Source organism: Onychostruthus taczanowskii, unplaced genomic scaffold (assembly GCF_017590055.1).
Source record: "Onychostruthus taczanowskii isolate IOZ18803 unplaced genomic scaffold, ASM1759005v1 scaffold184, whole genome shotgun sequence".
In the NCBI taxonomy this organism is placed as follows: domain Eukaryota; kingdom Metazoa; phylum Chordata; class Aves; order Passeriformes; family Passeridae; genus Onychostruthus; species Onychostruthus taczanowskii.
This window is the reverse complement of record NW_024499062.1, coordinates 542,940-565,160: the sequence shown is the minus strand read 5'-3', so window position 1 is coordinate 565,160 and position 22,221 is coordinate 542,940. Positions and strand designations below refer to the sequence as shown.

The following is a 22,221-nucleotide window of genomic DNA, read 5'->3' as shown; positions in this document are numbered from 1 at the left end:
TCCCAAACTCCTCCAGCCATCCCCAGGCCGACTTACCCATGCAGGGCACGGATGACAGTTTTCTCCAGGGAATCATTGGTGTACCTGCTGTCCAGGTGGAAGAGATATTCCTCTTCCCAACGGCACGTGACCTTCATGGAATTCCCACAGAGATTCACCGTGTGGCTCTTGGAGAAATCCTCCTTTTTCCTGGGAGAGCTCAGGCTCCGGGCGGGCTTGGCGGCGCTGCTCTGCTGGTGCCGGAAGGGCAGCACCTTCCCGACCAAGGGAGCTCCTGGAGGGTTCCTGGGGGCAGCACTGGGATTCCCTTTGGGATCTGGGGATGCTTTGGGATCGTCGGGCATGGGGGAGGCGTAGGAGTGCTCGGCTGAGATGATGGAGTGCTTGTTCGCATCGCAGGCTTGCGGAGCTTGGCGGGGAGGGAGCACCTGGAATACGGCGGGGATGGGAATCCCGCTGCTCCTGCTGAAAATTCCAGAGGGTTTTTCCCTGGGAGGAGAGGCCAGCTGGCTGGAATCTGTTTCTTCAGGAAGTGACACTTTGTTGGAGGTGCATTTTTTGCCCTGCTTGTCCGCCCTGTGGTATTTGTGGTCGGAATCCACGCGCAGGGATTTGGGGTCGGACGGGCTCTGCTGCTCCCAGGAATCCCCAGATTCCTTGGGAATCTCCCAGGAATTCCCAGAATCCTTGGGAATAAAGGCAGGAATGCAAGAGCCCAGGGCCAGGTCAGCCAGCAGGTTCAGGGCGTGGGAGTCACTGTTGTCCCCTGGCAGGGCAAAGGCAACGCTGGGAATTGCCATGGGATGAACATTCCTTGAGATTTCTGCTCCGGGGGGTTGGGATGAGGCTTCGCTGGGGAGCTCCGACAGCAGCTCCTTCCACTCTGGGGGGAAACAGGGAAAAAATCCATTTAGAAAGGGAAAAATCAATTTAAAAAGGGAAAAAATCCATTTTTGGACTGGGGTTTTTTACAGCCAAACTGGCTTTTTTTGGGATTTTTTTGGGTTTGGCAGGAGCCATCCCATGGGAGAAGCTGGATGCACTCTGGGTGCTCCAAAGGCAGTGAGGGAATGTTGGATCATGGAATGCTGGAAGGGAATTCAAGGACCATCCCATTCAAACCCCATGCCTCATCCCATTAGCGTGTGAGACACAAAAGTGGGTTGTTTTTTTTTTACAGCCAAACTGGCTTTTTTTGGGATTTTTTTGGGTTTGTCTCACCTGGGAAGGCCAGAATTCCCCAATTCCCCCTTTTCCTGCTGCCCACACCGTGGATCACCACAGGATGGGGTGGAATTTTGGGTCCAGCACACGAGGCTGGGTCACATCCACTTTGCCCCTCAGCACCACCCCCTAAACCCAAACCACACCAACGCAGGGAACAAACCCCACAATTATGGAAACCAAAGGGTTAAAAGCACACAAACCCCATTCCCAAACTCCTCCAGCCATCCCCAGGCCGACTTACCCATGCAGGGCACGGATGACAGTTTTCTCCAGGGAATCATTGGTGTACCTGCTGTCCAGGTGGAAGAGATATTCCTCTTCCCAACGGCACGTGACCTTCATGGAATTCCCACAGAGATTCACCGTGTGGCTCTTGGAGAAATCCTCCTTTTTCCTGGGAGAGCTCAGGCTCCGGGCGGGCTTGGCGGCGCTGCTCTGCTGGTGCCGGAAGGGCAGCACCTTCCCGACCAAGGGAGCTCCTGGAGGGTTCCTGGGGGCAGCACTGGGATTCCCTTTGGGATCTGGGGATGCTTTGGGATCGTCGGGCATGGGGGAGGCGTAGGAGTGCTCGGCTGAGATGATGGAGTGCTTGTTCGCATCGCAGGCTTGCGGAGCTTGGCGGGGAGGGAGCACCTGGAATACGGCGGGGATGGGAATCCCGCTGCTCCTGCTGAAAATTCCAGAGGGTTTTTCCCTGGGAGGAGAGGCCAGCTGGCTGGAATCTGTTTCTTCAGGAAGTGACACTTTGTTGGAGGTGCATTTTTTGCCCTGCTTGTCCGCCCTGTGGTATTTGTGGTCGGAATCCACGCGCAGGGATTTGGGGTCGGACGGGCTCTGCTGCTCCCAGGAATCCCCAGATTCCTTGGGAATCTCCCAGGAATTCCCAGAATCCTTGGGAATAAAGGCAGGAATGCAAGAGCCCAGGGCCAGGTCAGCCAGCAGGTTCAGGGCGTGGGAGTCACTGTTGTCCCCTGGCAGGGCAAAGGCAACGCTGGGAATTGCCATGGGATGAACATTCCTTGAGATTTCTGCTCCGGGGGGTTGGGATGAGGCTTCGCTGGGGAGCTCCGACAGCAGCTCCTTCCACTCTGGGGGGAAACAGGGAAAAAATCCATTTAGAAAGGGAAAAATCAATTTAAAAAGGGAAAAAATCCATTTTTGGACTGGGGTTTTTTACAGCCAAACTGGCTTTTTTTGGGATTTTTTTGGGTTTGGCAGGAGCCATCCCATGGGAGAAGCTGGATGCACTCTGGGTGCTCCAAAGGCAGTGAGGGAATGTGGGATCATGGAATGCTGGAAGGGAATTCAAGGATCATCCCATTCAAACCCCATGCCTCATCCCATTAGCGTGTGAGACACAAAAGTGGGGGTTTTTTTTTACAGCCAAACTGGCTTTTTTTGGGATTTCTGTGATTTTCTGGGGTTTGGCAGGAGCCATCCCATGGGAGAAGCTGGATGCACTCTGGGTGCTCCAAAGGCAGTGAGGGAATGTTGGATCATGGAATGCTGGAAGGGAATTTAGGGATCACACCATTCCAACCCCAGTGCTCATCCCATTATCAAATGAGACACAAAACTGGGGGGTTTTTTACAGCCAAACTGGCTTTCTTTGGGATTTTTTTGGGTTTGGCAGGAGCCATCCCGTGGGAGAAGCTGGATGCACTGTGGGTGCTCTAAAGGCAACAAGGGAATGCTGGATCATGGAATGCTGGAAGGGAATTTAGAGATCATCCCAGTCCAACCCCATGGCTCATCCCAGTGGCCTTGGACACTTCAGGGATTCAGGAGGATTCTCTGGGAACTCCATCCCAGAATTTCTCCCCAATATTTGACACTTTCCCTGTTTCAACCCAAAGCCATTTGTTTCATCCCTGCCATTGGATGGCTCAGCTTTTAAAGGAATTTTTTCCCAAGGGAATTTTTTCTCACCACTCCATTCCTGCTGCTTCTCTGGAGGTTTTGATGCTTTGTTTTCCACGTTTTTCTGCATTTTGCTTTTCCCTGGCTTTGTGCCACTCTCAGTGACAGGAACCTTCTTTGAGTCCAGGTTTTCCACAGTTTTTGGCCTCTTTGCCTCCACGCCAGGACCATTGGGAGCTGAGCTTTCCTTCTCAGCACTTTCACACTGGGGTTTGTGGACAATTTCTGCAGCCAGGACCTCTGCACCTGGGACAGGGGAAAAGGAGGGGTTGATTTTAATTTGGGAATTCTTTGGGTTAAAAATTCATTGGGAAAAGGGAGGGATGGCGGGGAAGGGGTTTTGGTGATTTTACTTCTCATTATCCTGATTTAACTGGGAATATAATTAATTTATTCCCAATTAAATCAGGATAATGAGAAGTAAAATCTGACCTGGAAGCAAAGGAAGGGACCTGGAAGCACCCAATTTCAGGTAGCTTCCCTGGGATAATTCCTGAGATTTGGATGCTCCAGGCACCTGGAAAAGTTCCTGGATGGTTCCCAGTGAGCCCTGAGCATCCCAGCTGGATGGGAGGAGGAAACCAACCCCATTTTTCCAGCACTCACCTCTTTTCCTTCCATGTGGCAACTGCAAATTGGCCAATTTCAGCATGGGCTCGTTGGAATTTCCAGTAGATCCTGATTTTTTGGGACAAGAGGAAGCCACGTTGGTTTTTTTCTTGGCTGCCTCCCTGCTCCTGCTGTTGTTCTCCTCAGGATGTGTTTGTGCCTTGAGGGGTGGCACGCTCTTCCCAAGGATCCTGCTGGATTTCCTCCTGATCTCCCTGCCCCAGGGCTTGGTGGGAGAGGTGACACTTTTAGGGAATCTCTCCGGGGCAGGAGCGGGAAGCTCTCCCTTATCCCGCATTATTCCCGCTGCTCTGGTGGGAAGAGCAGGATCTGGGGGCACTGAGGAGGAGGAGGAATTCCCAGGATCAGCTCCCAGATTCCTGCCAGCCCCACTGAGACACTGCAAAGCTGCTGAGACTCCCAGGGTGAAGCTGCTGGGGTCGGAGAGGTAACGGCGCAGCTGGGCCAGGGATCGCTCCGAGAGTTTCTGGGAAGGGTCAGCACCCCCGTCCTGCCACGGAGAGGGGACAGGAGCCACGGGAATGTCACTGCTCTGCCCAGGGGTGCCCTCAGAGTTTTCCTGGAGTTTTGCATATTCCTGGAGGTGCTCCCGGATGCTGGGGCTGCCCGCGGCATTGCAGGAGGAAGCGGCTGCTTTCCGTAAGGCGTAGCGGAGTCCCGGCAAAACGGAGGCGATTTTTAGGGAGATGGCACTCCTGGCACTGCCCCCCTGCCTCTCCTTTGGCTCCTGCTTTTCCACTGGGAAGGGAAAACCAAAATGGCTTTTAATCCAGTTAGCAAAGGAGTGAATTCACTAAACCATTTCCCTGGTGTCGGGAAACGTTGGAGGGAAGGGGAAGAACGGAAAGGAAAAGGGAAAGGAGAAGGAAAATTAAAAGGGAAAAAAGGAAATATTGAAGTAAAAAGCACCAAAAATCAGCCTGCAAAAAGCTCAGCCCTGGGGAAAAGTCCAAATCCTTTGGATGGATCCCACCAAACATCCCAAACCTGCTCCAGGTGGATCCCACCAAACACCCCAAACCTGCTCCAGGTGGATCCCACCAAACATCCCAAACCTGCTCCACATGGATCCCACCAAACATCCCAAACCTGCTCCACATGGATCCCACCAAACATCCAACACCTGCTCCACGTGGATCCTACCAAACACCCCAAACCTGCTCCACGTGGATCCCACCAAACATCCCAAACCTGCTCAGGATGGATCCCACCAAACATCCCAAACCTGCTCAGGATGGATCCCACCAAACATCCCAAACCTGCTCAGGATGGATCCCACCAAACATCCCAAACCTGCTCAGGATGGATCCCACCAAACATCCCAAACCTGCTCCACGTGGATCCCACCAAACACCCCAATTTTGGGCAGAAATTCCAGCTTTGCAGAGCACTGGGCCCTTTGAGCCAGGAGTCCAGCCCAGCGCAGAGCCTGGGGCAGCACGGGGGGCTCCTACCTCGGGGGCTCAGCGCCCGGGGGGAGCGGAACAGGAACAGGGCCAGCAGGCTGACGGGCTCCTTGGGCTCCAGGCCTGCAGAAAACAGGGCTGGGGTCACAAACCAGGCTTAGTCTGAGAAACCAGGCTTAGTCTGAGAAAACAGGCTTAGTCTGAGAAACCAGGCTTAGTCTGAGAAACCAGGCTTAGTCTGAGAAAACAGGTTTAGTCTGAGAAAACAGGCTTAGTCTGAGAAACCAGGCTTAGTCTGAGAAACCAGGCTTAGTCTGAGAAAACAGGTTTGGGTTTCGAAACCACATATAGACTGAGAAACCAGGTTTCGTTTCAGAAACCTAATTTTTGTTGAGAAACCAGGTTTGGGTTCAGAAACCAGGTTTAGTTTAAAAAAACAGGTTCAGTTTGAGAAACCAGGTTTAGATTGAGAAACCAGGTTTAGATTGAGAAACCAGGTTTAGATTGAGAAACCAGGTTTAGACTGAGAAAACAGGTTTTAAATAAGAAACCAGGATTTGGTTAAGAAACCACGTTCAGTTTGAGAAACCAAGTTTTGGTTAAGGAACCAAGTTTAGTTTGAGAAACCAGGTTTAGATTAAAAAAACAGGTTCAGTTTGAGAAACCAGGCTCAGTTTAGCCTCCAAAACCCAGCAGGAACTAAGCCCAGCCCAGCCTGGCCTTACCATCCTCCCGTGCCAAGGCTGAGGACGTGAGCAGGATGAGAACTCCTTGGTCCTGTAAATATTTGATGATTGCCTGTAACAAACAGAGAAAAAAAAAAAATCAAACTCTGCTCCTTCCCTGCCTCTTGTGCCAGCTGGGATCAAAATATTCCTTGTTCAGGCCTAAAATTCCTTAAAAAAAAGTCCTGATCAAGCTGGCTGGAATTAATGAAGATTAGTAATCTATCTCTGTCAGGAATTGCAGCCCAAAGGGGAAGGTTTTCCCAGCATCCTGGAAAAGACAAAATTCCAGAATCCTGGAAAACAGAAAACTCCAGCAATCTGGGAAAACACAGAATTCCAGCATCCCAGGGAAACACAAAATTCCAACAATCTGGGAAAAGACAAAATTCCAACAGCCTGGGAAATGACAAAATTCCAGTACCCTGGGAAAAGACAAAATTCCAGCATCCTGGAAAACACCAAATTCCAGCCACCACCTGGCTGGAGCTCAGCTGCATTTTGGCAGCATCAATGAATCTTTGGAAAAAAAAAATTAGCTGAGTGTAAAAAAGTCCTGGAATTGTGTCCCAGATTTCCAGGAGCAGAGGGATAAAGAGATAAAAATCAGCTTTTCCTTGTGTTTGCTGCCTTGGATTGCCTCTCCTTTTCCAAACTTGGATCTTTCTTCCATTTTTTTCAGGAATCTTCCAGGAACTGGATAAACCTGGAAGTTCCCTGATCCCATTCCATGCACTCAGGATTGGATTGGTGCCCACTCCTCCAGGAAAACACAAGAATTTTGGGAATTCTGGGCAATCCCAGGGAAATATTCAGGATTCAGCAGAGCAGCTCCTCCTCTGGGTGCTCAAGGCAGAGAGGAGAAGGGGTCAGAGGCAGGAATTCCAAAGGAATCCTGGGAATGCTCAGCTCCAGAAGTAATTCCCAGCTTGTGGCATTAATCTTCAGGTGAGAAACAGAAAGAATAAATGAGAGCAACAAAACAGGAAAATAACATTTAAAGCAGGGTGATTAATTCCATTTTGCATTAATTGTGGATAATAACACCAAAAATGTCATTTAAAGGCCACTTTCCTCCCAGGAAAACACTCACCAAATCCTTCTCCTTCAGCTTTTCCACCAGCTGATCCATTCTGGATTGATCCTTATTGGATATTTCCACCTCGTAGAGACTGGAGTAAACACCCTGAAAGCAGACTGGGGGGTAAAAAAAAAAAGATTTGGGGTTGGGGTGGTGATTTTCCATGGATTCTGTCCCAGCAGGGTGGAGGTGGAATTGCTGGGAGCACTGGAAATTGGGATATTTCACACCCACCTTCATTCCTAGTGTAATTTTTTTTCCCAAATGCAGCTTCTGGCAGTTTTTTCTTCAAGTCAGACAATCCCATGACGTGTTTGATGTCCAGGCTGCGAGGCCTGAAGGGATAAAGCACAGAAATTTCAGGATTAAGGAGAGCTGGGAGTTCTGTGGAGGAAAAAAAAAAAAAAAAAAACTCTGGAAAAGGTGCAGCTTGCTCAGGATCCTGTGTGCAAATCCTGAAAATCCTCAAATCACAGATCCTGGGGTGTTTAAAGCCAGGACTGGAGCAATCTGGTTTAGTGGCAGGTGTCAGAACTGAATTCTTTTAAAGCATTTCATCTCCTCACCCAGCTGGGACCCAACACCGCATTCCTGACTGTCCCAACATCCCAGCAGCAAAGGGCTGAGGCAGGAAGAGACAAAACCTGGCTTAGTTTGAGAAGCCAGGCTTAGCTTGAGAAACCAGGTTTAGCTTGAGAAGCCAGTTAAAGTTAAAAAACCAAGCTTAGTTTAAGAAACCAGGTTCAGTTTGAGAAACCAGGATTTGGTTAAGGAACAAGGTTCAGTCTGAGAAAGCAGGCTCAGTGTGCTAAGCCCAGCTCAGTGTGGCTCAGGTATATAAGCCTGGCTCAGTGTGCTAAGCCCAGCTCAGTGTAACACCCCAGGCCCAGCGTGCTAAGCCTGGCTCAGTCCCACTCACAGCTGGGAGGGCACGCTGCCTGCGCTGTGCTAAGCCTGACCCAGTGTGCTAAGCCCAGCTCAGCCCCACTCACAGCTGGGCAGGCACGCTGCCTGCGCTGTGCTAAGCCCGACTCAGGGTGCTAAGCCTGGCTCACTGTGCTAAGCCCAGCCCAGGCACACTCACAGCTGGGCGGGCACGCTGCCCGCACTGTGCTAAACCCGGCTCACTGTGCTAAGCCTGGCTCACTGTGCTAAGCCCCACTCACAGCTGGGCGGGCACGCTGCCCGCACTGTGCTAAGCCTGGCTCACTGTGCTAAGCCCGGCTCACTGTGCTAAGCCCTCCTCACTGTGCTAAGCCCTGCTCACTGTGCTAAGCCCGGCTCACTGTCCTAAGCCCAGCCCAGCCCCACTCACAGCTGGGCGGGCACGCTGCCCGCGCTGTGCTAAGCCCGGCTCACTGTGCTAAGCCCGGCTCACTGTGCTAAGCCCGGCTCACTGTGCTAAGCCCGGCTCACTGTGCTAAGCCCTGCTCACAGCTGGGCGGGCACGCTGCCCGCGCTGTGCCGGCTCCTCAGGCCGATGGTGCAGAGGCGCCGGCCCCCGATGCAGAGCTGGCCCCGCCACGGGCACGGCGCTGCCGACAGCAACCGCGGCTCTGCAGAGGGAACGGGACAGGGGAGAGGAGAGAACAGACCATGGGGAAAGCCAAAAAGCACAAACCCAAAGCTAAAATCCAAACCCCGCAACCTCAAACCCAAAAACCCCCAAAACCCCAAACACAACCAGAACCCCAAACCCAAAAACCACAACCCCAAAAACCCCCAAACCTAAAACCCACAACCACAGCCCCAAAAACCACAACCTCAAAAACCACAGACTCAATCCCAAAAAACCCCAAACCCAAATCCAAAACTGCCAACCCCGAAAACCCCAACCCCAAACACCCCACACCCAAAAAACCACAACCCCAAAAACCCCACGCTCAAAAAACCCCAACCCGAAAAATCACAACCCCAAACCCAAAAACCCCAAACCCAAACACCCAGAAACCCCAGAAGTTCTTACCTTGGTGGTTCCGCTCCACTCTGGAGAGAGACATCAATAAAAAAAGAAAATATTCAGAGATGGAGAAAGGAATAAAAGGAATTTTAGGGAAAGGATAAAAGGGAATATTTAGAAATGGGAAACGGAATAAAAGGAAAATATTCAGAGATGGGAAAAGAGGGAATAAAAAGAGTATTAGAGATGGGAAAAGCATAAAAGGGAATTTTAGAGATGGAAAAAAAGCATTTTAGAGATGGAAAAAGGAATAAAAGGAATATTTAGGTATGGGAAAAGGAATAAAAGGAGTATTCAGAGATGGGAAAAGAAGGAAGAAAAGGAATTTTAGAGATGGGAAAAGCATAAAAGGGAATACTTAGATATGGGAAAAGGATAAAGAGAACATTAGTGATGGGAAAAGGAGTATTAGAGATGGGAAAAGAGGGAAAAAAAGGAAAATTGATCCAGAGATGGGAAAATTATAAAAAGAAATATTTAGATTGTAAAAGGAAGAAAAGGAATACCTAGAGATGGAAAAAGGACAAAAGGAATTTTAGAGATGGGAAAAGAGGGAAGAAAAGAAAAATATTCAGACATGAGAAAAGAACAAAAAGGAATTGCAGAGATGGATAAAGAATAAAAAGGAATTTAGATGGGGAAAAGGATAAAAGGGATTCCAGGGATGGGAGGGGACAGAGAAGGGCCGTGCAGGCTCCTTACGGGCGGTGCGGGGCCGGCGCGGGCATCTCCCGGGGCGCGCGGTACTGGCAGGACAGCAGCACGTACGGACACACCTGGCGGGGCCGCTCGGCCGCTCCCGCCCCGCTCACCTCGTACACGTAGTACTGGGGAGAGAACGGGAGACAGCCGTGGGGGACTGGGGATAACCCATGGGGGATAATCCATGGGATACTGGGGATAATGCATGGGGAATGGGAATTCACCCTGCTCACCTCGTACACATAGTACTGGGGAGAGAACGGGAGACAGCCGTGGGGGACTGGGGATAACCCATGGGGGATAATCCATGGGATACTGGGGATAATGCATGGGGAATGGGAATTCACCCTGCTCACCTCGTACACATAGTACTGGGGAGAGAACGGGAGACAGCCGTGGGGGACTGGGGATAACCCATGGGGGATAATCCATGGGATACTGGGGATAATGCATGGGGAATGGGAATTCACCCTGCTCACCTCGTACACATAGTACTGGGGAGAGAACGGGAGACAGCCGTGGGGGACTGGGGATAACCCATGGGGGATAATCCATGGGATACTGGGGATAATGCATGGGGAATGGGAATTCACCCTGCTCAACTCGTACACATAGTACTGGGGAGAGAATGGGAAACACCCATGGGATACTGGGGATAACCCATGGGGAATGGGGATAATCCATGGGGAACGGGGATCATCCATGGAGAATAATCCATGGGATACTGGGGATAATCCATGGGAACGGGGAATTCAACCCGCTCAACTCGTACACGTAGTACTGGGGAGAGAACGGGAGACAGCCGTGGGGTACTGGGGATAACCCATGGGGGATAATCCATGGGATACTGGGGATAATCCATGGGGAATGGGAATTCACCCCGCTCAACTCGTACACGTAGTACTGGGGAGAGAACGGGAGACAGCCGTGGGGTACTGGGAATAACCCATGGGGAATGGGGATTCACCCCACTCAACTTGTACATGTAGTACTGGGGAGAGAATGGGAAACACCCGTGGGATACTGGGAATAATCCACAGGGGATAATCCATGGGATACTGGGGATAATCCATGGGATACTGGCAATTCACCCTGTTCAACTTGTACACGTAGTACTGGGGAGAGAATGGGAAACAGCTGTGGGATACTGGGAATAATCCATGGGAACTGGGAATAATCCATGGGGAACTGGGATCATCCATGGGGAATAATCCAGGGGATACTGGGAATAACCCATGGGAACTGGGAATTCACCCCACTCAATTCGTACACGTAGTACTGGGGAAACACAGGGAAACATCACAGAGAATAGGAATAATCCATGGGGAATGGGGAATAACCCATGGGGAACAGGGAATAACCCATGGGGAATGGGGATAATCCATGGGGAACGGGGATAACCCATGGGGAATGGGGATAATCCATGGGGAATGGGGATAATCCATTGGGAACGGGGAATAACCCATGGGGAACGGGGATAACCCATGGGATACCAGGAATCATCCATGGGAACTGGGAACCATCCATGGGATACTGGGAAAAATCCAAGGGGAACGGGAATCATCCATGGGAACTGGGAATAATCCACGGGAACTGGGAATTCACCCCGCTCACCTCATACATGTAGTACTGGGGAAACACAGGGAAACATCCATGGGATATTAGGGATACATGGGAAACGGGGAATAATCCATGGGAAACGGGGAAATCCATGGAATGTGGGACTGGGAAAAGGGAAACCCATGGGGAAAAGGGAAATCCATGGAATGTGGGACTGGGAAAAGGGAAATCCATGGGAAAAAGGGAAATCCATGGAATGTGGGACTGGGAAAAGGGAAACCCATGGGGAAAAGGGAAATCCATGGAATGTGGGACTGGGAAAAGGGAAACCCATGGGGAAAAGGGAAATCCATGGAATGTGGGACTGGGAAAAGGGAAATCCATGGGGAAAAGGGAAATCCATGGAATGTGGGACTGGGAAAAGGGAAATCCATGGGGAAAAGGGAAATCCATGGAATGTGGGACTGGGAACAGAGAAACCCATGGGGAAAAGCGAAATCCATGGAATGTGGGACTGGGAAAAGAGAAACCCATGGGGAAAAGCGAAATCCATGGAATGGGGGACTGGGAAAAGGGAAATCCATGGGGAAAAGGGAAATCCATGGAATGTGGGACTGGGAAAAGGGAAATCCATGGGGAAAAGGGAAATCCATGGAATGTGGGACTGGGAAAAGGGAAATCCATGGGAAAAAGGGAAATCCATGGGATGTGGGACTGGGAAAAGGGCAATCCTGGAGTACCTGGCTGCTCCCGCTGGACACGTGGCAGTCGTAGCCGGGCGAGGGGCAGGTGGAGCTGCTGGGGGAGCTCTCAGGGATGGCTCTGACCTTGCCCTGCAGCAAAAACACATCCCAAGCATGGAAATCCATGGAATCCTTCCCAAAAATCCATCCCAAGGATGGAAATCCGAGGAAATAGTCCCAAGGATGTGTTTTGTTCCCCATGTTGGAAGAGCAGGGTGAGGGCGGTGTGGTTGTGGTGTTCCAAAAATTCAGGTGGGTTTGGGGTGGGAAGAGCCAGGGTCAGGAGTGGGGTTTGGCATCAGCTCCAGACAGGAGGAATGGGAAAAAAAAAAAAATTAAACCTCCCAAAATTCCTGAGAATCCAAGGAAACATTGGAGTTTGGAGTTTGATTTTCCATCCCACCAAAATTATGGGCAGCAAAATCTCAAAGTTCAAATTGCAAAGAGAAATTTCCAGTGTGAAGAGTTTGGGTTTGGAATCAACTCCAGACAGCAGGAAGGGGAAAAACCCTTGAAAATTCCCAAAATTTCTGAAATTCCAAGGAAAAACTGGATTCTGGACCTTGATTTATAGGCAATTAAAAATTTGGGGTTTACCTTGATGAGCTTACAGATGACAATAAATCCTGATTTTCCCTGGTGCCAAGGGCTGGGATGGAGACAGTCAGAATATTTGGAAATATAAACCCCTGGAAAACAACAAAAAAAAGGGAATTATTTGTCAGCAGGGAAAGATATTCCCAAAAATCTCTGTAAAGAGCCAGAAAAATGGGGGAATTCTGGAATATTCCCAGGAAATCAGTTATTGGGTGATAAAGGGTGTTAATGTTCCCAGAAAATGAGAAATATTCCAAGAAAAATAAGAAATATTGCCAGAAAACCTGTTCTGGGGTGATAAAAGCAATTCATATTCCCAGAAAATGAAGAGCTGAAGGAATGTTGCCATTCCCTGGGAAAAATCCCATCCTCAGCTGGCTGAAAGATCAGAAAGAAGGGAATTTTCCAGGGATTTCTGCAGTAAAACCCAGGAATTTTGAGCTTTTGCCTTGGCTTTGGAAGGAGTTTATTCCCTAAATGGGAATTTGGAAAGGGTTTCATTCCCAGAGTGGGAATTTGAAGTTTTGAAAGAGTTTTATTCCCAGAATGGGAATTTGGAAAGAATTTTATTCCCAGAATGGGAATTTGGGAGGAATTTGGAAGGAATTTTATTTCCAGAGTGGGAATTTGGAAGGAATTTTATTCCCAGAATGCGAATCTGGAAGGAATTTCATTCCCAGAGTGGGAATTTGGAAGGAATTTTGAAGGAGTTTCATTCCCAGAGTGGGAATTTGAAAGGAATTTCATTCCCAGAGTGGGAATTTGGAAGGAATTTTGAAGGAGTTTCATTCCCAGAGTGGGAATTTGAAAGGAATTTCATTCCCAGAGTGGGAATTTGAAGGAATTTGGAAGGAGTTTCATTCCAGAGTGGGAATTTCCTTTCCAGGTGGGATTTTACCTTTGGCAGGGTCCCCCAGGGTGGAGATGTTGCTGCTGTTGACACGGAGCCCGCTCCGACACACCCGCTGGGCCTGCAAGGGAACAGGAAAATTCCTCTTTTTCCACCTTTTTTTTCCAGGATTTACTTCCAGGAAATGAGAAATGTTCCCAGGAAATCAGTTATTGGGTGATAAAGGGTGTTCATATTCCCAGGAAATGAGAAATTCCAAGTAATTGCAAGTAATCCCAAATAATGCCAAATAATTAAAAAATATTGCAGTGGCACAAAGGAAAATTCCTTTTTCTCCAATCAAATCCATCCCTAAAACCCTACAGGAGCCAAAGAATTCCAAATATTTCCAAATAATTGCAAATAATCCGAAAGAATCCCAAAGAATTCCAAGGAATCCCAAAGAATTCCATTTAATTCCAGTGGCACCAAAGAAAATTCCTTTTTCTCCAATCAGATCCATCCCTAAAACACCCCAGGAGCCAAAGAATCCCAAAGAACCCCAAATAATTCCAAATAATTTCAATAAGAATTCCAATAAGAATTCCACATAATTCCAAATAATCCCAAAAATCCCAAATATTCACAAAGAATCCCAGAGGCACCAAGGAAAATTCCTTTTTCTCCAACCAGATCTACTCCTAAAACCCCTGAGGAGCCAAATAAATCATGCCAAATAACTGTAAATAATCCCAAATATTTCCAAAGAATTCCAAATAATCCTAAACAATCCCACTGGCAGCAAGGAAAATTCCCTTTTCTCCCATCAGAGCCATCCCAAACCCCCCCAGGAGCTGCTCCCAGAGCTTTTCCCAGCAGGAATTCCCCTGGGAACTGCCCCACCAGATCTCCTGGGTGTGATGAGACAAAAAGCAGGGATTTGATCCCAAATTTCCATGGAAATCCCATTCCAGGTTACCTCCTCCTCCTTGTCAAAGCGCAGGAATGCAAAGGTCTCCTGCAGCTCCTCCTGGCTGTATCCTGCAGCTGCCTTGGCTCGGGCAAAAGCTCGGAGCTGGAAAAAAAATCCCAACATTTTTGGTCTCAGGTGATGCTGATCCCAGAAAAAAAAATTGTTTTCCCACTTTTTTTTTTTCAGGATTAGGGGAAAAAAGTAATCTGGCCCAGCACAGCTGGAAAAACACCTGGATGTGGTTTAATTCCTGAGCCTTAAAATAATTAAAAAAATTGAGGTGAGGAAAATGAAACACAATAGCAACAGGAAAAATCAGCAGTGGGAATGGGATGAAGGGATTTGGAAATGGGAATGAAAGGATTGGGAAAATGAGAATCTGGGGATTTGAAAAATGGGAATGAAGGGATTTGAAAAGTGGGAATGGGATGAAGAGATCTAAAAATGGGAATGTGGGATTTGGAAAGTGGGAATGGGATAAAGGAATTTGGAAAGTGGGAATGTGAGATTTGGAAAGGGGGAATGAAGGGATTTGAAAAGTGGGAATGTGGGAATTTTGAAAATGGGAATGTGGAGATTTTGAAAATGGGAATGTGGAGATTTTGAAAGTGGGAATGTGGAGATTTGAAAAGTGGGAATGTGGGAATTTTGAAAGTGGGAATGTGGGAATTTTGAAAGTGGGAATGTGGGAATTTTGAAAGTGGGAATGTGGGAATTTTGAAAATGGGAATGTGGAGATTTTGAAAGTGGGAACGTGGAGATTTTGAAAGTGGGAATGTGACGACTTTAGAAGTGGGAATGAAGTGATTAGAAAAGTGGGAATGAAGGGATTTCAAAAGTGGGAATGAAGGGATTTTTTAAAATCCAGCCAGCTGGGAAAAATAAAGTTAAAAGGAAAAAAGAAAGGTGGAGACAGAGACATCCCAAAAATCTGCCTTGAGGTCAACTCAACAGAAAGCAGCCCATGGAAGGGAATTCTCCCAGCTCCAAAGGAATTTTGGAATTCCCAAGGCTCCAGGAATTGTGAGCACCATTGGCTGCATGGATTGTTTATTCCTGATGGAGATGGAAGTGCAAGGAAGGCAAAAAAAAAGTTGGGAATTTCAAGAGGGAAATGAAACAGAGCTGGCAATAAATCAGCATTCCCAGAGGTGTGCAGCTCCCAAAAAATCCCATTTTTGCTGGGATTGCAGGCTCACCTCACTCAGGAAAAGCTCATTTTCCACCAGGATGGCTCTGCTGTACTGGAAGCCGCGGTGGGAGCAGGAGTGCAGCGAGGAGCTCTGCAGCAGCGCCACGGCCCGCTGCAGCAGGGAGCAGCCCTGCTCCTCGGGATCCAGGGGGAATCCTGATAAACAGGGAATGTTCTAGGTGGGAATGCTGCAGCAGGGAGCAGCCCTGCTCCTCGGGATCCAGGGGGAATCCTGGGAAAACATGGAATGTTGCAGCTGGGAATTGCCAGATTGGCTCCTCAGGATCCAACAGGGAATGTTCCAGCTGGGAATTGCCAGATTGGCTCCTCAGGATCCAACAGGGAATGTTCCAGCTGGGAATTGCCAGATTGGCTCCTCAGGATCCAACAGGGAATGTTCCAGCTGGGAATTGCCAGATTGGCTCCTCAGGATCCAACAGGGAATGTTCCAGCTGGGAATTGCCAGATTGGCTCCTCAGGATCCAACAGGGAATGTTCCAGCTGGGAATTGCCAGATTGGCTCCTCAGGATCCAACAGGGAATGTTCCAGCTGGGAATTGCCAGATTGGCTCCTCAGGATCCAACAGGGAATGTTCCAGCTGGGAATTGCCAGATTGGCTCCTCAGGATCCAACAGGGAATGTTCCAGCTGGGAATTGCCAGATTGGCTCCTCAGGATCCAACAGGGAATGTTCCAGCTGGGAATTGCCAGATTGGCTCCTCAGGATCCAACAGGGAATGTTCCAGCTGGGAATTGCCAGATTGGCTCCTCAGGATCCAACAGGGAATGTTCCAGCTGGGAATTGCCAGATTGGCTCCTCAGGATCCAACAGGGAATGTTCCAGCTGGGAATTGCCAGATTGGCTCCTCAGGATCCAACAGGGAATGTTCCAGCTGGGAATTGCCAGATTGGCTCCTCAGGATCCAACAGGGAATGTTCCAGCTGGGAATTGCCAGATTGGCTCCTCAGGATCCAACAGGGAATGTTCCAGCTGGGAATTGCCAGATTGGCTCCTCAGGATCCAACAGGGAATGTTCCAGCTGGGAATTGCCAGATTGGCTCCTCAGGATCCAACAGGGAATGTTCCAGCTGGGAATTGCCAGATTGGCTCCTCAGGATCCAACAGGGAATGTTCCAGCTGGGAATTGCCAGATTGGCTCCTCAGGATCCAACAGGGAATGTTCCAGCTGGGAATTGCCAGATTGGCTCCTCAGGATCCAACAGGGAATGTTCCAGCTGGGAATTGCCAGATTGGCTCCTCAGGATCCAACAGGGAATGTTCCAGCTGGGAATTGCCAGATTGGCTCCTCAGGATCCAACAGGGAATGTTCCAGCTGGGAATTGCCAGATTGGCTCCTCAGGATCCAACAGGGAATGTTCCAGCTGGGAATTGCCAGATTGGCTCCTCAGGATCCAACAGGGAATGTTCCAGCTGGGAATTGCCAGATTGGCTCCTCAGGATCCAGGGGAACCCTGGGAAAACAGGGAATATTCTGGCTGGGAATTGCCAGATTGGCTCCTCAGGATCCAGGGCGAATCCTGGAAAACAGGGAATATTCTGGCTGGGAATTGCCAGATTGGCTCCTCAGGATCCAGGGCCTCCTGGGAAAACAGGGAATATTCCAGCTGGGAATTGCCAGATCAATGCAGGGATTCAGAATGGAAAAAAGGGGAAACATTCCAGGTGGGAATTGCTGCAACAGGGAACTCTGCTCCTGGAGATCCAAGGGGAATTCTGGGGAAAAACAGGGAAATATTCCAGGTGGGAATTCCCAGATCAATGTCAATGTCAATGTCAAGATTCTGGATGGGGTGTGAAAGAAAAAAGGGAAATATTCCAGCTGGGAATTGCCAGATTGGCTCCTAGGATCCAGGGGGAATCCTGGGAAAACAGGGAATATTCCAGCTGGGAATTGTCAGATCAGTGTGGGGATTCAGGATGGGGTGTGCAAGAAAAAAAGGAAATATTCCAGGTAAAAATTGCTGCAACAGGGAACTCTGCTCCTCAAGATCCATGGGGAATCCTGAGGGAAAAATTCCAGGTGGGAATTGCCAGATCTGTGGGTGGATTTGGGATGGGGTAGTGCCTCCAAATTCCAGATTTCTGGCAGTTAAAACAATTTTTGGAAAGAGGGATCTGAGCTCCTGGTTCATCCCAAAAAAAATCTGTAGCAGCTGCCAGAAGGGAAATAATTTATAAATCCAGATATTAATATTAAATTAGAAATGTATAAAAGTATAAATATAAAAATAAATTATTATTAATAAATATTTATATAGTTATTACATTTATTGTTATATCATTATATATATTAATAGTAATAAATAATATATCTTGTCATGTGTTTTACATACAATATACATAATTTATTAATATATCATTTATAATTAACTATGAATAAATTTTAATTAATTACAAATTGATTTAGTATAAGCTAATTTATACATCTACAGTTTATAAATTAACTTTATGCATGAGATTCCAAATCCCAAACTCAGTTTGATCCCTGTTTTTAAGGGCAAGTCTGAATAATTTTTGCCTTTTCCATTTAAAAAAATGAAGATCAAATCATTCCTTGTGTCTATTTTTATTTCTCTCCAATTATTCCAGGAGGAAAAAAAAAAGGATTAATTTAAGGAATGGAGGAAGAGAAGGGGAAAGGGAAAAAATCCAGATGTGGGAAAAACGTGGAGGGATCTAAAAATGATCCAAGAATCCCAAAATGATCCTAGAAAAACACAGCAGGTGAGGATGGAAATTTGAAGGAAAGTCTTTAAAGAAGATTTTTCTGCTTTAAACCTTTTTTTGGATATTTTGTGCCTTTGCAAATTCACTTTTTACACTGCCTGCTTTTCGGTGCTGCCTCTGGAATCCTTGGAATTAGGGGGAAAAAAGCAGATTAAGAGCAGAAAAATGGGAAATCAAGGGATTTTCCAGCTTTTTTTTTTTTCAGCAGCAGTCTTTCAGTCTCTGGGCCTAATGAGAAAAGTTCAATTTTGCTAATTTTTCTTGCATTTTTCTTCCTGTGTTTCCTGCATCCTTAAGGAATCATCCAGAAAATTTAAAATTTAAATCAAATTAAAAATTTTAAATTTCATGGAATTTTAAATCCCAGCTCAGCTCAAAGGATGCAACACAACCTCTTTTTTTTTAAATTCTTTTTGCTGGAGCACCACAACTTATTTTGGAAAACATCAGATATTTTCAGGGATAAAAGTTTAAAAAAAGTATGGAAAACTCTTGGGAATACAACAAAAAATCCAGGAATTTTGCAGGTGATCGCTCCAATATTTTTTTTCAAAATGAAAATCCAGAAAGGGGAAAAAATAATTTAAAAAGAAATTTATTAATTAATTAATGAGAGGAAACTGAGCCCAAGTGGCTGCACCCCTCAATTCCCTCCTGGATTTTGGGAAGATGTATCCCAACCCTAAGGAAAAAAAAATTCCCAGGAAAAAAATCCCAAATTCTGGCACATCCCAGGGCAGGAGCAGAAGGTGAAAGTGAAAGTGGCCACGGCAAAAGGGAAAGTGAAAGTGAGAAACTTGGGAATGGCACCGGATGCACGGGGGAAAATTTGGGAATGAGAAACTTGGGAATGGCACTGGATCCATGGGGGGAAATTTGGGAATGAGAAACTTGGGAATGGCAGTGGATCCATGGGGGGAAACTTGGGAATGGGAAACTTGGGAATGGCACTGGATCCATGGGGGGAAACTTGGGAATGGCACCGGATGCACGGGGGAAAATTTGGGAATGAGAAACTTGGGAATGGCAGTGGATCCATGGGGCAAAACCTGGGAATGGGAAACTTGGGAATGGCACTGGACCCATGGGGGGAAACTTGGGAATGGCACCGGATCCACGGGGGGAAATTTGGGAATGAGAAACTTGGGAATGGCAGTGGATCCATGGGGCAAAACCTGGGAATGGGAAACTTGGGAATGGGAAATGTGGGAATGGCACTGGATCCATGAAGAGAAACTTGGGAATGGCACTGGATCCATGGAGAGAAACTTGGGAAATGGGAAACTTGGGAATGGCACTGGATCCAATGGGGTGAAACTTGGGAATGGGAAATGTGGGAATGGCACTGGATCCATGAGGGGAAATTTGGGAATGGGAAACTTGGGAATGGCACTGGATCCATGGAGAGAAACTTGGGAATGGGAAACTTGGGAATGGCAGTGGATCCATGGAGAGAAACTTGGGAATGGCAGTGGATCCATGGGGGGAAACTTGGGAATGGGAAATGTGGGAATGGCAGTGGATCCATGGGGGGAAACTTGGGAATGGCACTGGATCCAATGGGGTGAAACTTGGGAATGGGAAACTTGGGAATGGCACAGGATGCATGGAGAGAAACTTGGGAATGAGAAACTTGGGAATGGCACTCGATCCATGGGGGAAAACCCCAGGAAGGAGAAACTTGGGAATGGCACCAGATCCATGGGGCAAACTCTGGGAATGGTACCGGTTCCCTTGGGAAAAACTTGGGAAACAAGAAACTTGGGAATGGCACTGAGGGAAGGACAAACTTGGGAATGGCACCAGATCCACTGGGAAACTCTGGGAATGAGAAACTTGGGAATGGCACCGGATCCATGGGGCACACTCCAGGAATGGGATCAGACAGCAGGGATGGCACAGGACTGGAAGATCCAGAGGGGATTGATGATCCCTGCCCTGAAATCCTTGGGAATTCCCAGCTGGCCCTGGTGAATTGCCACCCTTGCAGCACAGAATTCAAGCTCCTGCAGCTCCCAAAATCAGCTCCAATCCAGGGAATGCTGTGCTTTCCCTCCCTGCTGTGCACAAACCATCCTCCAAGCAGTGATGGAATTCCTTGGAATTCTGCTGATCTGCTGCTCCCTCTCCTGGGCAGGACAAGCAGAACAAAGATTTCTGGGATGGAATCCAACCATTCCCAGCACTGCCAGGGCCACCCATGTCCCCAGGTGCCACATGCACAGGGCTTTAAATCCCCCCGGGAATGGGGAATCCATCCCTGCCCTGACCTCCTTTTCCACTGAGGAATGTTCCCTAAAATCCAATCCAAACCTCCCCTGGCACAGCTGAGGCTGTGCACTTCCAAAATGCAGGATTTGCCTTTGGCTCATCCCGTTTTTCTGGGATCTCTGGATGGTCTCAGCACTCAGCAATTTCCAAGGAAGTTTTCCCAGCTCCAGGTTTTGGAAGTGCAGAATTTCCTTTTTACATTTTTTTAACCTTAACATTTCAGTAGCATCCACTGCAGGCATTCGGATGCTGTCAAATCCTCAAAATTCCATGATCCAGCAATTTTCCTGGCTTGATCCCAAGGCTGGAATGAGCTGGAATATTTGGAATCACCAGCAGGATCAGGTCTGGCAGCACCACATCCCACTGTGGATTTACACCAAAATTTGGGATTTTTATCCTGCCACAATTCTCTCAAAAAAACCAGTTTGTGTTCTTCCAGAGGTTCCTTAGGATCATCTTTCCCAAATTATTTTGGAGTTTAATTCCTCCCATCCCAATTTCCTTCTTTCCCTGTGGGAGATCTCCCAGAAAAACCAGAGTCTCCCCCTGGTTGATCCAGAGATTTTTTCTTTTTCCAACTGTGATCCAGGGATTTTCTTACTCCAACTGGTCCCACTGCTGGGAGCTGTTTCCTGAGTGGACTGGGAACAACAGAAATTTTTAGGAAAAATTGGATATTAGGGAAAATTTCCCCCCCTAAAAAGCATGGGAAGAGGTTGCCCAGGGCACTGGAGGGATTTAAAAGCTGGAAGTGACACTTGGGGACATCAGTGGTGGCCTTGGCAGGTTTGGGAACGGCTGGATTGGATCTCTGAGGGGTTTTCCAACTCTGGAATTCCACTTTCCCAGTTTTTCCCCACCCCAGGACACAGGGAATTATTTTAACCCTGGATGTGCTGGTGGCTGAAGCTGCCACGGGATAAAGGATCTGACCTCACCCCAAGACAAGTGGGATTTTCCACGTTTTTCCAGGCAGATTTTGGGAACGGGATGGGTTGGGAACAGAACAAAACCTCTGGAACAAACTGATGTTTCCCTGTGTTTCCTGGAGATCTTGCCCCAGGATGCTGCAGATGAGGAATAAAAAACAAGCCACAAATGCAAAGATTCCACCTTTTCCTCAGGAAATGGAGTTTCCATGAGTTTTCAGGATGCAGCTCCACGTTCCTAAATTAATCCTCCTTGGCCCTAAACTCGGGAATTATATCCTGGCTTGGGGTGGGATCATTTTTTTTGCTGTTTTTAACTCAGTGAGCCATGGTGGTTGTTCCTAAGCAAACCCAGGTGCTGGACTGGATTTCCAATTTTTTTTTTTCCCTTTTTTTTCCCATTTTTTTCCCGATCACCCAGTGCTGATTCCAGCTGGGAATTCCATGCCCTGGAGCAGCTCAGCATTCCCTGATCCCATTTTTGATCCTGTTTTTGGCCTCCAGCTGTGCCAAGGGGTTTGGATTGGATTTTAGGGAAAATTTCCCCGTGGAAAAGGAATGAGGATGTGGAGGCCGCAGGATGGTTTTAGGGCCTGACAGGATTTATTTGGATGGGTTTTAGGTGCTGCAGGGAATTCCTGGCATCTTTTCAGGGCACTCTGCAACCTCCAGAGAGAGCTGCACTCAAGCTCTGATTTCATCTCACAGCAAATTCCAAATCCCA

General features: G+C 48.0%; 1 protein-coding gene across 1 annotated transcript in view; it reads right to left on the bottom strand.

Annotated features, from left to right (window-relative positions):
- Positions 1-22,221, bottom strand: part of LOC121334171 — a 30,701-nt gene that overhangs the window by 4,580 nt on the left and 3,900 nt on the right. The window contains exons 2-16 of the mRNA XM_041401075.1: positions 15,553-15,701; positions 14,360-14,455; positions 13,450-13,522; positions 12,552-12,643; positions 11,952-12,044; positions 9,652-9,776; positions 8,956-8,975; positions 8,425-8,545; positions 7,224-7,324; positions 7,002-7,105; positions 5,909-5,981; positions 5,232-5,306; positions 3,754-4,515; positions 3,157-3,393; positions 1,469-2,315 (exon numbers count right to left, since the gene is read on the bottom strand). Of these exons, the coding sequence (XP_041257009.1) occupies positions 1,469-2,315; positions 3,157-3,393; positions 3,754-4,515; positions 5,232-5,306; positions 5,909-5,981; positions 7,002-7,105; positions 7,224-7,324; positions 8,425-8,545; positions 8,956-8,975; positions 9,652-9,776; positions 11,952-12,044; positions 12,552-12,643; positions 13,450-13,522; positions 14,360-14,455; positions 15,553-15,701 (2,968 nt within the window). The remainder of the gene's footprint in view (positions 1-1,468; positions 2,316-3,156; positions 3,394-3,753; positions 4,516-5,231; positions 5,307-5,908; positions 5,982-7,001; positions 7,106-7,223; positions 7,325-8,424; positions 8,546-8,955; positions 8,976-9,651; positions 9,777-11,951; positions 12,045-12,551; positions 12,644-13,449; positions 13,523-14,359; positions 14,456-15,552; positions 15,702-22,221) is intronic.